At 48.5% G+C, this 14900-nt stretch overlaps 1 protein-coding gene across 4 annotated transcripts; it reads left to right on the top strand.

Moving 5' to 3' along the window:
• The first annotated feature begins 374 nt into the window (after nucleotides 1–374).
• On the top strand, nucleotides 375–13139 carry dis3l2 (DIS3 like 3'-5' exoribonuclease 2). 4 transcript variants are annotated; one of them, XM_035519825.1, is made up of 22 exons: nucleotides 387–441; nucleotides 537–641; nucleotides 981–1716; nucleotides 2138–2268; nucleotides 2745–2798; nucleotides 2894–2995; nucleotides 4380–4536; nucleotides 5910–5998; nucleotides 6401–6630; nucleotides 6760–6933; nucleotides 7086–7165; nucleotides 7264–7376; nucleotides 8494–8601; nucleotides 8866–9099; nucleotides 9648–9727; nucleotides 9931–10114; nucleotides 10226–10312; nucleotides 10405–10552; nucleotides 10659–10789; nucleotides 11018–11122; nucleotides 11335–11439; nucleotides 11726–13139. In XM_035519825.1, exons 3-22 carry the CDS (start codon nucleotides 1020–1022, stop codon nucleotides 11825–11827), a joined length of 3111 nt encoding a protein of 1036 aa, XP_035375718.1. In that variant the 5' UTR covers nucleotides 387–441; nucleotides 537–641; nucleotides 981–1019; the 3' UTR covers nucleotides 11828–13139. The 4 variants fall into 4 exon arrangements, with proteins under 4 accessions (XP_035375716.1, XP_035375718.1, XP_035375719.1 ...); XM_035519826.1 differs by having other exon boundaries at nucleotides 426–441; nucleotides 544–641; XM_035519823.1 differs by lacking the exon at nucleotides 537–641 and having other exon boundaries at nucleotides 375–441.
• Nucleotides 13140–14900: the final 1761 nt, after the last annotated feature.

Here is a 14900-nt window from a genome sequence, read left to right as displayed (position 1 = left end):
CAAATAACAAAATTTTAAAAATAAATTAAATTCATTTATAGTTATGTTAATTACGCATTAAATAATTGGCAATTGTTAGTTTAAATTAATACATTTAAATATTTATATAAATTGGTAACTAAATTTATTTTTGCTACATTAACCTACTGTGAAAGGCAAACCTCTCTAATGGGTGACTAGTGACTTTAGCAACAGTCTTCGAATTGCAGGAAAAAAGAGAGCTTTGATAATTGTAATTTACAATACTGGCTAATTTACAAAGCTGCTGAAAATCGCGGGGGGGGGGGGGCGGCAAGTGCGTGACCATGACAACCTCGATCTCGCATTAGAACTACAGTTCCCAGAATACAATTGTGATAGTTACATTTAAATCCGGAAGAAAACCCCTTCTTTACACCGTTATCGTATTTGAAAAGGTTCGGTTTTGAGACGACAGAACAGGTATGCAAATCGCCATGAATAAAATGAGGGACACTGTAAATCTGTATTTTGTGGGAATGCTCTGTGTGCTGAGCATTAATGTGTTTGATGGTGAGGTTGCAGAGTGTGAAGCAGCAGCACAGCTCGGTTAGCAGCGCGAGGCCCCGCTGGGTTCATAGCTCGGTTCTTACGTAGTCACCGTCTTGGCAGACTGTTTCAAGGTATTGTGCAGTTCACATTTTAACACGAGCACGACTTGTAACTTGTGTAGTAGCGTAATGCGTTAAAACCCCTACATATGCCCGGTGTCTCAATAACATCGATAGTGATCCCAGTTGACCAGAGACCACCGCACGGGCTAACGCGCGTGCGGAGAAGGTAGGTATGCACGTCTCGGTACAGCTCAATACGTGCCTTCATGTAGTGTCGAAAAATATTCGGCTAGGTCATGGCGAGGGAGCGCTTGGAGAGCATTGGCGATTGTTCTTTACAAGACACTGGAATGAGGAGCTGCTCTCTTGCTCTTAATAAGACGAATTAAAATTTTCACTCCTTTTCAGACAAGAAATAAATAAATAACACAAATCCAGGACAGGATTATGGAGCCTACCCATAGAGCAAAAGGAGGCAGTAAACACAGAAGGGGAAAACATACACAAAACCCTCCTAGAACGGCAAAAGATCCCAACACTGGAGCCCAGAACCACCAGCAGAACGGGCCGCTCCGGTCCGACATGGGCAAACAGTCTGGGTCAGTGGAGGAGAACGTGGGTGCCCCTGCCAGCAGGTCCGTAACCAAGCCAAGAAGAGCAGCTCGGGGCGGTTCTGAGGCGTCGCACATCAGTGACTGCTCCCCCTGCGCGCAGCCTGCAGCAGCAGGAGACGGGTCCGCGTTGCCGGGAGGCCGAGAGGGTCGTCACTGCCATGAGACGCCACGGAAACCAGGTGTCCCAGCCCAGTCCCGGCAGCGCAGGAACATCGAGTCCTGCGAGACTCAAGATGGCGGCGCCGGTGTGCCCTCCAAGCAGCTGCGGTGGGCAAGAGAACCGAAAGAGCAGGTCAGCCAGTTGCGGGGCACATGGGGCAAGGCCCCTCCGATACCCCAGCGGGGCACCCAAGGCTCCTCTCCACCCCTCTGCGACCCCAGCAGCCCACGTGGTGGAGAGGAGCGGGCGAAGAACAGGAGGAAGCCCAAAGCAGATGTAGACGAGATGGTGGCCTCACCTGGATGGGACCCCACAGGTGGTCAGGAGCCACGGCGTGTGCGGGACAAGGCCAAAGACCAGCAGGGGCAAGGTAAAGTGGCACTGCAGTCTGGGCCCCAGGCACCACGGGGCAGGCCAGTCTGGGCCCCGGGCAGCACGGGGGCAGGCCAGTCTGGTGATTTATGGGCTTCAGATTTACCAGGAGTGATACCGTATTAAAAAAAGTTTCTCGGAGGGAGAGCTGGCTGTGCTGTGAAAATTCGGTGCTAATGCTTGTTTAGAACAGGTCTGTGTGTCTGTCTGTGTGTGTGTGAGTGTGTGAGAGAGAGAGAGATTTGACAAGGTCACGTGATGAAATGACTCCTAAAATTTGAATGTGGTTTAGATGTAACCCAGTCTGATTCTGCAGGGCTTTTTTGGTTGAATCTCAGATGTGACGAGTAGGTTGATTCAGGCGCAGCTGCATGGCTGGAGTGTCTAACGCAGTCCCAGTGTGGTCTCTGCTTCCACAGTGAAGATGAGCTCACCAGGCAGTAGCAGCAAGAAGAGCAGGGGGCCCAGAGGCATGCGGAGACACCTGTTTGAGGACTACATGTCCTTACGCGAGGTATCCGCAGGGCTGAAGAGAGGAGAGCTCGTTCAGGTGATAACACACTGGCCGTCTCTGTCTGCACCCACCCCAAACGAACAAACAGTTCCCAGAAGAATCAGGTGTGTCTGAGAAGGGAAACACGGATGTAGGAATGGCCGTTCTAGTAGGCTCGGAGTGGAAGAACCTCGAGATTATAACCTACATCAGCAGGCTGAAATTGTGAAATCGGCACAGTTTTGGCTGCCTCTGAACCACAGCAGCAGAGAAGCCACTGTCGGAACGGGCTAATATTTAAGCCCTGGCTAATTCACGCACTCTTAACATTGGAATGTGTGCCTGTAGAATGTAAACACTTTGTCCTGTTCATTGGTGCGAGGACGTTTAATGTGCTGCCTTTCCGTTCCTGTGTATACTGTGACTGCATTGCCAGCTTTTCTCTTAATATTCTGCTTTCACATTGACACTGTTTCTCTAATGAAGGAACTTTGTATTCCTTTTTTCATAACTTTGGTCCTCGTGCTTTTCAGGGGGCGCTGAGAATTAACCCCAGGCGGTATCACGAAGCTTTTATTTCCTCTCCTGTAAGTATTCCTGCTCTGGGATGTGTTGCATTAAAATCTGTGGTTTTAAACAGACTCCTGGGAGCTGAAACGGGTTTGCCTTTGTGCTACTGCAGGACGGATCGGCGGACATCTTCCTGGACGGGCTCGTGGCCCGTAACCGGGCTCTGAACGGAGACGTGGTGGTGGTCCAGCCTCTCCCTCCCGAACGACAGAAGGTATTGGCAAGCTGCTGTGTGTGAGGGCTCGTTTTGTACTGTCTGTTCACTCGGTCTTCCCCTGTTCCTTCGTCTCCTATCAAATGCCGTCCTAAAACCATTTCCTGACGTGTCTGTGTGTGTGTGTCTGTGTGTTCCTTCGCCCTCGATTCACACTCCATAGCACACTGGGCCGCAAGACTCCCTGCTTGTCAAGGGTTGGAAGAGCTTGTGCCGCTCAGGTTTCTGGGAAAAGAAATGAATGTTCTCCTTTATATAATCCCATCACTTCATCTCCCGGGGCCAAATGTAAGCAGAAGCGATTATATCCAGAAAGGTGTTGGCCTCCTGTCGCAGCATGTGGGTTTGTCAGAGTGATCCGCTATGCTGGTCGAAGCGCGCTTAAAGAGAGAGCACCTCGGCACACACACACACACCCTGCGTTTGCCCACAGAGGCCCTGCTTGACCGGGGAAGCCCAACTAGTCACACCTTTGGTCACGTTCATTTTGACTCCAGGTGGGCTTGCACTGATAGCAGTGAAGCCTCCACTAGTTCCGGCCCAGCGATGTTCCGGACGCCTAGAACGACGTTCTAGTCTTGTTTGTGCCTCAAATACCGTAGTTGAAATGATAGTTTGTATTTTGGATCGTTGTGAGTAAGGACCTGCAGACATTTTGAATGTAACCTGTTTGTTTAATTTTGCACGTTCATGTGTGCGGACGTGTGTGTGTGTGTTTGAAAACACGCTGCAAGGCACATTTTGTCAGTGAGACGTTTTGTAAATAAAGAGTGGGTCGGAGGGTAATTAAACGGCCCTGTTTCCACCCCAGAGGCACAAACAGCCATTCCTCACACACACACACACACACATTTAAGATCAATTTACTGATGAGGCAGCTTTGGGGGTGTTATTACCTTGCTTAAATACTTTCATTATTGAATATATATTTTTATAAATGTGTAATTATTATTTTTAAGAAAAATCAAAAGTTAATTGCAGAGACATGATACTCTGATACGAAAAAATGTATTTTAGGCAACTGATGGTGAAGCAAAGTTTAAAATGTTAGAAAAAAAGTTGAAAGTTTAAAAAGTTAACATGAGCAGCAGTGCTGATCAGGCATGCTACAGAAGTTCGGCGAGGTCGTGGCGATTGGTCCGGGACAGCAGAGAACAGGAGCACGGTGAGACACTTGTATGAATTAAGCAAAAGTGTTCGTGTGAGGATTGATGGGCTCATTACAAGCTGTTGGATCTTGTGTTCTGCCGTGTGCTGCTGAACGCTGCAGCCATGTGACCCGTAGGGTTCATGGCCCTGACCCTGATTGGTTACAGTGCTGTGAACCACTCCACCCTGTGTGAGACTGCGGAGCAGGGATGACCTCGGTCTGCCTCTGCTGCAGGTGGAGAATGCGGTGGAGAGCGAGAAGAGTCCCCCAGGACACAGTTCTCCTGGCCAGGGCAGGCACTCCAGCCCTGACATTATCGTGGAGGCCCAGTACAGTGGGGACGAGGAAGAAGTGTTGATCAAAATGGAGGCTGTGAGTCTCCAGGACAAAGGTACCAACGTGATCCCTTCCAAAGCTCTACAGACGCACTAAACTGCAGTGCTGATGTCCTACTGGACTGAATATGGGATTCTGGAAACAGATTCATCTCACCATTCATATCACTTCTCCCTCTTTCCCATACAGATCCGTTATACTGGAAGTGAGTTTGTTTAGGCTTTGTTGTTTGGGAAGACTTGGCGTTAAACTTCTACGCAGTGCTCAGAGCACAGTAGATGTCTCCACGAGCTCACTGTCTGACTCACCTGGGCAAAGGTCCCCGCGACGGTCCCTCTGAGTCGCGCCCACACCTGCAGTGTGGTGAAGGTCACGGGTATACCTGGTGCGGCTCGCGGAGTCTCGGTTGGCACACGACACGTGTGACCTGAATGTAAACAAAGCTGATGTCAGTTTTCTGAGTCACTCATTGATGACTGAACAGCCAAAGGTTGAGAGAGATTTTCTTTCTCTTAGTGTTTGTAAAGCCCAGATGTATTTGTTCATACATGCCTGTCACAGGTATGTAATATGAAATCATGAAATGCCCTTAATGCGCAACAGTGCAGAAGCTTCCAGATGGCCTGCCTTGATTGGAGGCATGTGGTGACTGAGGTTAGCGGCTGCTGAAAGAATCGATTGTGTTGACAGAATGAATGAGCTATTCTCTCTTCTTAATGAATCATTGTTGTGGCCTCAGGTGACCCCATTCTTTTGCTGCAGTTTACAGATTGTGCTTCCCATTCACAGTGAAGGTTGTACACAAAGTAGCGTTTATTTGCAACTAGTTTTCACCAGATTTCAAATGATTTTAAAAGATTTTCCATGATTTTTTAGTGGTTCGAGTGATCTGGTCTACATGAGTGAATTGGAAGAAAAAGCCTCTTTTGAGGAATCTAGTCTGATTTTACATGTCCCAGTTTGTATCACCAGTATTTCCAGTCTAATTTTACATGTCCCAGTTGGTATCATCAGTGTTTTGCAGAGGATTTGAATCTCGCAGTCTTGGGCCTTTTTCAGTTGTCAGTGTCAGACTTTATACATTTCCCAAGAGTACTGTTGTGTAATATGGATGCTGCATCCGATACGAGGGGGAGAAAAACTGCCACTGTTGTCTTGAGACATAATCGTGAATCAGAGAGCGTTGGTGTGGTTTGGTTGCACTGTGTAGTTTTTACGGCCTGTCCTGAGGATCGTCCTGGTGAGGTCACGCCTCGTGCCGTGGCTTCCTATGTCCACGTTGGTGTGGTGATGTGCTCACTGGGGTGCTGTGTGACTGATGAGTGTGATTTTACCAGATTATGGAGTCTGTAGTGAGCTCAGTTTGGTCTCCAGTGTGATTGTTTTAAATTCAGCAGTGTTCCCAACCAACCCCTGTCTGTCTTGCAGTTCGTGCCGTACCAGAAGACTCAGAGCACTCAAATAAGCACAGCACTTCTGGCTCAACCTCCGAGAAAGTTGTTCAAAGGACTGGAAAGGTGAATTTATTTATTTGAAAAGACTTGCTTTGTTTTGTTCTGTATTGCGGTAATCCCGGTCCGTAAGGTGACAAGTGATTTACTAAAAGATTTAAACCAATTTAAAACCAAGGACCATTTTTGCCTCTTATGAAAGACATTAGGCCAATTTTAGGATTTTCTGTCTACAGTAGGTCCATTTTATTCTTTAAAAAGGCTCAATTTTCAAAAAGACTTGAATTAATTAGACATGATTGAGTAGAGCTCAGTTAACAAGAGTATAAAAATGAACACGTTTAGCAGTTCAGGAACAGTTCAGTGTCTCCCTAATGTTAATTCATTTATCTGTTGGGTGCTTCTCTAGAAGTGCTAAGGATCACTTAGCACTTCTGTCATCAAGAGTTTACACATTTTGGGTTTCAGGTGGTGTATATTACGGAGTTGAAGCACTCGAGAGCAGCATCCGGCTTTATTAAGTTCCTCCCAGACAAGACCTTTGCGTTGTTCTCGCCCGTTGACCACCGGGTGCCCCGGGTGAACGTGCCCCTGACTGACTGCCCTGCGGACTTTAACACCAGGCCAGGCGACTACACCAACACCCTCTTCATCTGCGGGATAACGCACTGGCCAGCTGATAGCACCTTTGCAGAAGGGTAAAATACCCCCCCACCCAAGAATAAAGGCATGATCAGATGAACTAGGTAGTAGGATCTTACATTTGCTGTGTCTGGGTTTCTTGATGCACTGTGCCAGTGTCCTGGTCTTTGTCCATCTGGATGCAGGCGACTGGCGAAATCTTTAGGCCAAGCAGGTGAGATCGACCCTGAGACGGAGGGGATCCTGGCCGAGTACGATGTTGACTGCTCAGAGTTTCCAGCGGAATCCTTGGCCTGTCTCCCCCAAAACCTTCCGTGGACCATCCCAGCTGAGGAGCTCGCCAAGAGGAGAGACCTGCGGTAAACCTCACCTCTTCTAACTCTTCTAGTACAGCCTTGAGCTCTTCTAATGCACGCTAGAGCCTTGAGCTCTTCTGCATCTCTGAACTTTAAACTTCAAGTGAACTAGATTTGTTCTGTCTTGGTTACAACTGAACGTCTTGATGTTGTAGACAAGAATGTATATTTACAATCGACCCGGCTACAGCCAGAGACCTGGACGATGCCCTGTCCTGCAAGCAGCTTCCTGATGGTATGTGCACTGCAGGACTTTTCTTCACTGTTGTAAGAATTTTGCATCTCATGCCATGCAGTTGACCCACTGCGCGCGCGCGTGTGTGTGTGTTTTAGGGAATTTTGAGGTAGGAGTTCATATCGCCGATGTCAGCTACTTCGTGGAGGAGGGCAGTGCTTTGGATTTGGTCGCCAGCAGACGGGCCACCAGTGTATATTTGGTGCAGAAGGTATTTCCACCGGCGTTTGCACTTCTGCCAGCCTCGGGAGACCAGGTGGCAGAGACGATGCACAGGGCTTCTGGCCCTGTGGTGCGCGTGTGCGTGCGCGTGCGAGGACCAGATGGTCCTTTGAGGGGGGGAAAAACCTTCCGTTACTGAACGGGGTAGAATGAGGATCGCGGATTTGAAAGTTCAGATCGGCTCAGTGATTGCGGCACTCGCAGCCAGGCCTCCCGGCGTGGAGAGACTTTAATGTGCTTTCCAATTCATAGTTCAAACTAAACACTGTTCGGCTGAAAGACTAACATGCACCCGGTTTGTAATGGAGCTCTTTTTTCATCTTTAAGTAGTGAAGGTTTGGTCTCTGCCTGTCGGGAGAGCAGGAGTCCCTCCGCCCCGGCGCACGGCATGTCAGCACATCACCAGGCCTGTTTTGCAACCTCATTCTGTGGTTGCTGGCTCATCGGAGCCCCCTCGTAAATCTCTCTTTCCCCCCAGCTAAAGGTGGCTTCTTCACAAGCTGCCAGCACTTTCAGTTTATTTGCAGAATAAACTGACTCAACGTTGATTTAGCAGTCATTAGTTTTGGTAAAGTTTGTAAATCTCTTCCAAAAGTGACTGACAAGATAATAAGGAACAGAGTTCACTCTCAGGTGCATTTAAATAACCTAATACATAATATTTTTAACCTGCATGACATATTTTGTTCAGATGTACAATTCTTAAATTAACTGAATTGTTCATTGTTGTACAATATCGTGTACTTTGTTATATTTGAGAATCAAATCAGTTTAGAACAGCAGTATCTGCCAACTGACTTGTGTGGAAAAGCAGAGTTAGTGGGTGAGCAGTGTATGTGGAGGGGTTGGAACAAATTTGCAAACATAAAAAGGAAAATTCTCAGAGGTTCAGTTAAGTTCAGCGTGAAGTACACAATGATCATCTTTTGTTTAATTTGCCCTGAAAGCAGTAATGATACTTCAGAGTAACGGAGACATGTTTACTCGTTTAGAGCGACAGAGACGCGTTTGCAAGTTTTTGGGAATATTGTTTTGGGGGTTTTTTTGTGTGCATCTCAGATGTACTCATGAAAGTGCGTGCGTGCGTGCGTGTCCTCGTCTTGCAGGTAGTCCCCATGCTACCCCGTCTCCTGTGTGAGGAGCTGTGTAGTCTAAACCCTCAGGCTGATCGTCTGACCTTCTCTGTAATCTGGACGCTGTCCCCTGAGGGAAAGGTGATGCTCACTTCCCCCCCCCCCCCCCACACACACACACACACCCCTTCATCTGCAGTGACTGCTTGTTTACAACTAACACACCGGTCTGTCATGCCCATCCACCATGGCTACACTTTACCCAGAATTCACTTTTTTGTTTAAGGTCCAGGGACACTTTTAAACAGTCTTTAACCGAAATGTTATTACATCATTTTAGGTCCATTAGGGTGAAATATGCTAATACTAATGAAATAATAAATAACTGTGCGTGTGTCTGCTCAGATCCTGAGCGAGTGGTTTGGTCGCTCGGTGATCTGCTCGTGTGTGAAGCTGAGTTACGATCATGCTCAGAGCCTAATCGACGCTCCAGATAAAGGCTTCAGCACAGAGGAGCTCCCGCCCTGCGCCCCTGCGCACCCCATCCGGCACATCCACCAAGCCGTCCTCCACCTGCACGCCCTCGCCAAACACCTGCGGGCCCAGCGCTTCGAAGGTGGAGCCCTCCGACTCGACCAGGTGGGTTGGGCGGGGAGCGTCTGTTCCTGTGGGGTTCAGGTGTGTGCGTCCTGGTCCGGCGTCCCTACCCTGCTGTGTCAACTCTGCAGCTGATGATCAGCCTCCTAACACGTTCAAAGACTGAGACACGGAGACGGTGTCTGGGTGCGAGTCGGCCACTCCGGCAGAGCGAGACGCCGCTGTTCCTGGCGTTTGCGTCCAGCTTACTGACGCGTGTTTCCTCCATTCTGCAGGGGGCCTGGGGAGATGCAGGAGATGCGTCCGTTACACGTCTGTTTGTTAACGAATGCCTGTGTTGTGATGACTGAGTTCTCTTGAGTGCGTCTGCCCTGAGCTGCAGTGAGGGCCCTGCCCCGACCTGCTGCTGTCCTGACGTGCCCGATCCTCCACAGCGCCGCGACTCCACACACTTTGCACGCTCGCTTCCAAAAGCTGTTGGGACCTCCGTTCTGAACAACCAGCTCTTCCTGCCACTTGTGGTGAATTGCTGGGAATTGAATTAATAATAATGATTTTGTTTTGTTTTGTTTTCCCCTTGTTCCTTTCAGATGAAACTGGCGTTTTGCCTGAACGCAGATACGGGCTTGCCTCAGGGCTGCTACGTCTACCAGTACAGAGACAGTAACAAGTTCGTGAAATCTTGTGGGCCACTGGTTCACTACACACTGGTCATACTGTTAGGGGTAGAGTGCGTGCGTGCATGTGTGTTCGTGTTCGTACGTGTGGTGTGTTCGTGTGTGTGTGTGTGTGCACGCGTGCGTGTTCGTCGTGTTCGTACGTGTGTGTGTGTGTGTGTGAGTGAGAGTAAAGCGTGCAGTGTGTGCTGCGTAGGCTGGTGGAGGAGTTCATGTTGCTGGCCAACATGGCGGTGGCCCAGCATGTGTACCGGTGGAGCCCCAGACTGGCTCTGCTACGCCGCCACCCACCCCCACAGGGCCGCATGATGGACGTGCTGCAGGAGCTGTGTCAGCAGATGGGCCTCCACATGGACCTGTCCTCGTCTGGAGCGCTGCACGTAGGGCCCGCCCCACACGCTCCAGAACGCCTTCTGATGCACGTGCACCAGCGACTGACGCTGCTCTGGTGTCTGCTGACGGCGTGCGTGTGTGCGTGTGCTCTAATGCAGAAAAGTCTGAATGAGACGGTGGGGAAGGATCAGTACAGCGCTGCCAGGAAGGAGGTTCTCACACACCTCTGTTCCAGACCAATGCAGGTGTGTACTGCAGTCTGCGTCAGGTCTTCATGTAAGGTAGGGGCAGGATTAATGACGTGTGTGTGTGTGTGTGTGTGTGTGTGTGTGTGTAGATGGCAGTGTATTTTTGCGCTGGGATCCTGCAGGATGAGAAGTTGTTCCGTCACTATGCGCTGAACGTTCCGCTCTACACGCACTTCACGTCCCCCATCCGTCGCTATGCCGACCTCATCGTCCACCGTCTTCTGGCTGCCTCCCTCAGTGAGTCTCTCTCAACTCGTGCGCACACACAGTTTACTTCTATTCTTTCTCTCTTAACTTGAGTATCATTCCAAAAATGATTATTTTCTGTGCGTGTGTGAGACAGAGTGCGGACCCCGTTTGTGTCTCACTGATGAAGAGGTACAAAAGCAGGCGTCCCACTGTAACGATAAGAAGACGGCCTCTAAGAGGGTCCAGGAGCTGAGCGCAGACCTCTTCTTCAGCGTCTTCGTCAGGGTAGATGAGCCGTAACCCTGCTGACCCCGCGCTGACCCTGACCTAAACACCTCCACGCAGTAACACACACTTTCTTTGGCTCTGCTGCTCACAGATGTCTGCAGTGCCACAGTGTTTATCTAGTGACTGGATGGTTACTACTTGTAAGATGTGTGAAAATAATGATTTTTGGTGTGTGTAAGAGAATGTTTTTGGAAGTTAATCTTTGTTTGCTGTGTGTGTGTGTAGGAGTGTGGCCCTCTGGACTCTGAGGCTATGGTGATGGGGATGTTGGATAAAGCTTTTGATGTCTTGGTACTCAGCTATGGTGTTCAGAAGAGAATCTACTGTAATGTAAGTGTGTCGCTGTGTATATACACACACACACACACACACACACACGAAAAGCAGAATCTGTGTTCAGCTGTTTTAAAGGTAGAGGTAATCTGAGGAAAGAATTACTTTAACATTTGACACTTGTTTGGGTACATTTACATTTCAATTTTATATGTGAAAACTAAAGTAAAGATGGTCTTGTGTGTGTGTGTGTGTGTGTGTGGTTTCAGGCTATTGAGGGGCTCCAGTCTTTTCAGTTCCGCAAGGTGGGCAAGCGACCTGAGATGACCCTCATATGGGCCGCCGAAGACCAGGAGCAGAAGCCTGTCAGACAGGTAGAGTATCACCTCCACTGGGCTCAGTCTGAGGGACTCATACAGGTGGGCTCATGGTGCTGGTTGGTTTTGACCTTTGCCCACTAGTAAGCGGGTGCAGGTCCTTTTCTGGCCTCATGGTTTTAAATCTGGTAGGAGCAGCTACAGGAAGCCAGTAAAGTGAGTGAGGTATTGGATGTTCCTGTGTGCTGGGATGGTGTTTCTCCCTGAAGAGAGTGTGTGTGTGTGTGTGTGTGTGTGTGTGTGTGTGTGTGTGTGTGTGTGTGTGTGTGTTTCTCCCCTGTAGGAGATCTCCCTGTTCTCCCTCCTGCATGTGCAGCTGAAGGCAGATGGAGCACCACTCAAATACAGCGCAGTACTGAAGAGACCTCCACCCCCTCAACACTGACACACCTCCACACCCACCTGTGCCCACAGCTGTACAGCAATACTGACCAAAAAATGCGCGCGCACACACACTCATCTACCCACACAGATGCAGCGCCACTCAAATTCAGCACAGTATTGAGGAGACCTCCACCCATTCAGCCTTTACACACACACCCACCAATCCACACCCATACATCAGTACTCAACAAAACAATGCACGCACGTACATGCACACACCCGCTCTTATCTCTGTGTAACACGCTGCTAAGTCACAGACATGACTCTGTCCCTCACGTGCTTGGTGTTGGCGGGGCTCGGACAGCCATGAGATATGGGTGGTCCTGAGGCCGGATGGGCCGTGTGCTTTACGTACGTGGAGAAGTAGCGTCACTGGGCCTCATCCGGGAGACCCTGCGCGCTCGGAATGGCCTTTCCGGTTTTATGATGCGTGTTTGCGTTTTGTAGTGCAGCCGGTGAGGACCCTGTAGTGGAGGATGGGGGTGGGACTCGCACACTTTAGTTCTCTTTGTTTACTTTGTCTGGTCCCCAGGCCAGTGCCACATGGCTCCAGTGTACAGACACGCTGTTTTATATTTATTAGAAACATTGCTTTGCCTTTTGGACCGTTAGAATTTTGATTTTTTTTAAAAACCCTCTCGGGCCCTGGGGGGTTTTGGGGGAGGGGGCACCACACCTGCTTATGCACACATGGCAGAGGCCCGGGAGGCCGCCATGGGCGGGGCGGAGGGTCTGGGCTTACAGACTTTGGTGTGTATGGGAGACCCTTTTTAATCTTTTTTTTTTTTTTTTTTTTTTTTGAAACACTCGCAAGGTATGTAAAATGACAGGTACCAATACAGGCAGATGGGATGACAAACACCTGACCTGCCCAGGGTACCTGTGCAAGAATTCCAGGTGAACTACAGTGACAGGACTTCCAGTGTTGCGTGAAGTGGAAAGGTTGGACGCACGATCTTGCTTATGTTGTCAAAAGGTCATGGTTCGCGACATGACCTTCACACTGCAGTGACTGCTGAACTCACGCCAGAGCTCCAGTCTTTCAGCAAGCGGCCCCGTTTCTCCGACGTTTATTCCAGGGCCTGTCTGACCTGTCTGGTCCAGTTCCAGGTAAGGTCCTTAATCTGCAGATACAGCCCGAACAGACCTGTGTCTTGGGTAAACTTGTCAGGATATACCATTATGATGAAACCTTGGGCTTTATAGTGAGGCTATTGCAGAAACAAGCTCCAACATCTGAAGTTGAAAAAAAATTCCTTTTAGAAGTTGTGTGTGTGTGTGTGTGTGTGTGTGTGTGTGTGTGTGTGTGTGTGTGTGTGTGTGTGTGTGTGTGTGTGTGTGTGTGTGTGTGTGTGTGTGTGTGTGTGTGTGTGTGTGTGTGTGTGTGTGTGTGTGTGTGTGTGTGTGTGTGTGTGTGTGTGTCTAAGATTTTGTTCTCCCAGTGGGAGGCGCTCACCTCTTTACAGAGGCTGTTTTCAGTCCAGGGTCCTTTTGGCAGTGTTTTTGTTTTATGAACGCTTCACATGGTCTTTATGAAAAATGAGATTTTTTTTTATTTTGTCACCTAACTGGCCTTTTGTTTTAGAGCTTTGGCTTATTGTTTTTAATGCAGTAGGTGCGAGAATAAAAAACAAACAAACCCCAAGGCCGACGCGGAGTCACTGGCCGTCAGACTTGCTGCAGTTCATCGGTTCAGTCCTGGTCTCACGGTAAAGTTTCATAGCAGCTGTCGGTCCTTTTCTGATGGACAGGCGGAGGGACAAATGCGCGAGCCCCGTTTGTCTCCGCCTTGTTAGACACACCGGATTACCGTTAACGACGAAGAAATGCTTGAATCAGATTTGGGGTTTTGTTGTTTTAATTTTTTTACTCTTTGGGGGTGTAAAACCTTATCCGTGTCCATGTGGTTGAATTGATGACAGTAGGAAGGAAATTCATCAAGTTTCAGTGGAGTGTAAATAATATTTCATGTGTTTAAATGTCAAAGTGGGACTGAATCTGCCATACAGACACGCTTGTCCAGGATTGATGCTAATTTGCTAATAATCCGTTTCAAGAAAAGTAGGTTTTATTAGTGAGTTATGGAATACAATAACATAAAAGCAATTTAAGTTATTCTGCATGTAGTGTGTACTTGTTTTCTTTTTAAAGAAACTCAAAAGATGATGTTTTTATTTCATTTTGCTTGTGTGGTCCCTATTTTCCAAAGAAACGCGTTTACTGTGTGAATCTCCTGTCATGATGCATGCGGACACACTACTGTATGAGTGGAAGACGCAGTATACTGATAGCAGGCTCATACCACCTACCTGTAGGGACATCACCTGCTCCTCCCAGGGAGCGGATTAAATTCACTGGCACCCCATAAGACGCTTGTCCTGTTTTCTTTGTCGGCGTTGATGCCGTTATGTACGAAACATGTTCTGGGGGTAGAGGAAACGGATGTAGGGATGTCTGCGTGCCAGGTTTTCCAGACGTTCTCTAGCAGTGCTGAAAAGGTTGTGTGTTTTGGGGAGTTCTGAATGTCCAGTCTCTCCCAGGGTGGTGGGAGCCAGTTTCCAGTGGGAACTGGGGACCATATTGCTATACAGCCCTGAAGGTGTGTGTGAGAGAGATCCTGCACCTTACTGAAGTTTGGTTTCACAGTAAAACGCCTAGCCCTACTAATTAAAGTCCAAAACGCTGGAGCATGAATGCCAGTGTTTGTTTATATATATATATATATATATAATCTCATCTCACTGGCTGGGTCTGTAGGTTTCTCACATGAGTTTATAATTTTTATACACTATTCTCTTATTTTGGCAAAAAAAAAGCGACACACTTTTGTATGTTCCGTAGTTTTATGAGTTCAGTGTTGCAGGTCTATAGTGATTCAGGTGAGCGTCCCTGCAGTGCTCTAACGTTGTGAAGACGCGCGTTGGCGCAGAGTGTCCGCTAGGTGTCACCCTCGCACCAGTGCGGAGACTGAGACCATGAAACATCCAACAATAAGGATATTAATCAGCTAACAATGACCACATTAAAAGATGGAAAAAATGACATCAAACCTTCAACCAACCTGCAATCTCTCA

The sequence above is a fragment of the Electrophorus electricus genome, chromosome 19 (genome assembly GCF_013358815.1).
Source record: "Electrophorus electricus isolate fEleEle1 chromosome 19, fEleEle1.pri, whole genome shotgun sequence".
Taxonomy (NCBI): Eukaryota; Metazoa; Chordata; class Actinopteri; order Gymnotiformes; family Gymnotidae; genus Electrophorus; species Electrophorus electricus.
The sequence above is the reverse complement of the archived record's forward strand: the minus strand, read 5'-3'. Positions and strand labels throughout refer to the sequence as shown.

Bases quoted from the DNA above. Each gene is read 5' to 3' on its own strand.
- dis3l2 (XM_035519823.1), top strand. From the start codon at position 1,020: ATGGAGCCTACCCATAGAGCAAAAGGAGGCAGTAAACACAGAAGGGGA. The intron at 4,537-5,909 runs GTACCAACGTGA...TCTGTCTTGCAG, and splicing joins TGTGAGTCTCCAGGACAAAG to TTCGTGCCGTACCAGAAGAC. The intron at 7,166-7,263 runs GTATGTGCACTG...TGTGTGTTTTAG, and splicing joins CTGCAAGCAGCTTCCTGATG to GGAATTTTGAGGTAGGAGTT.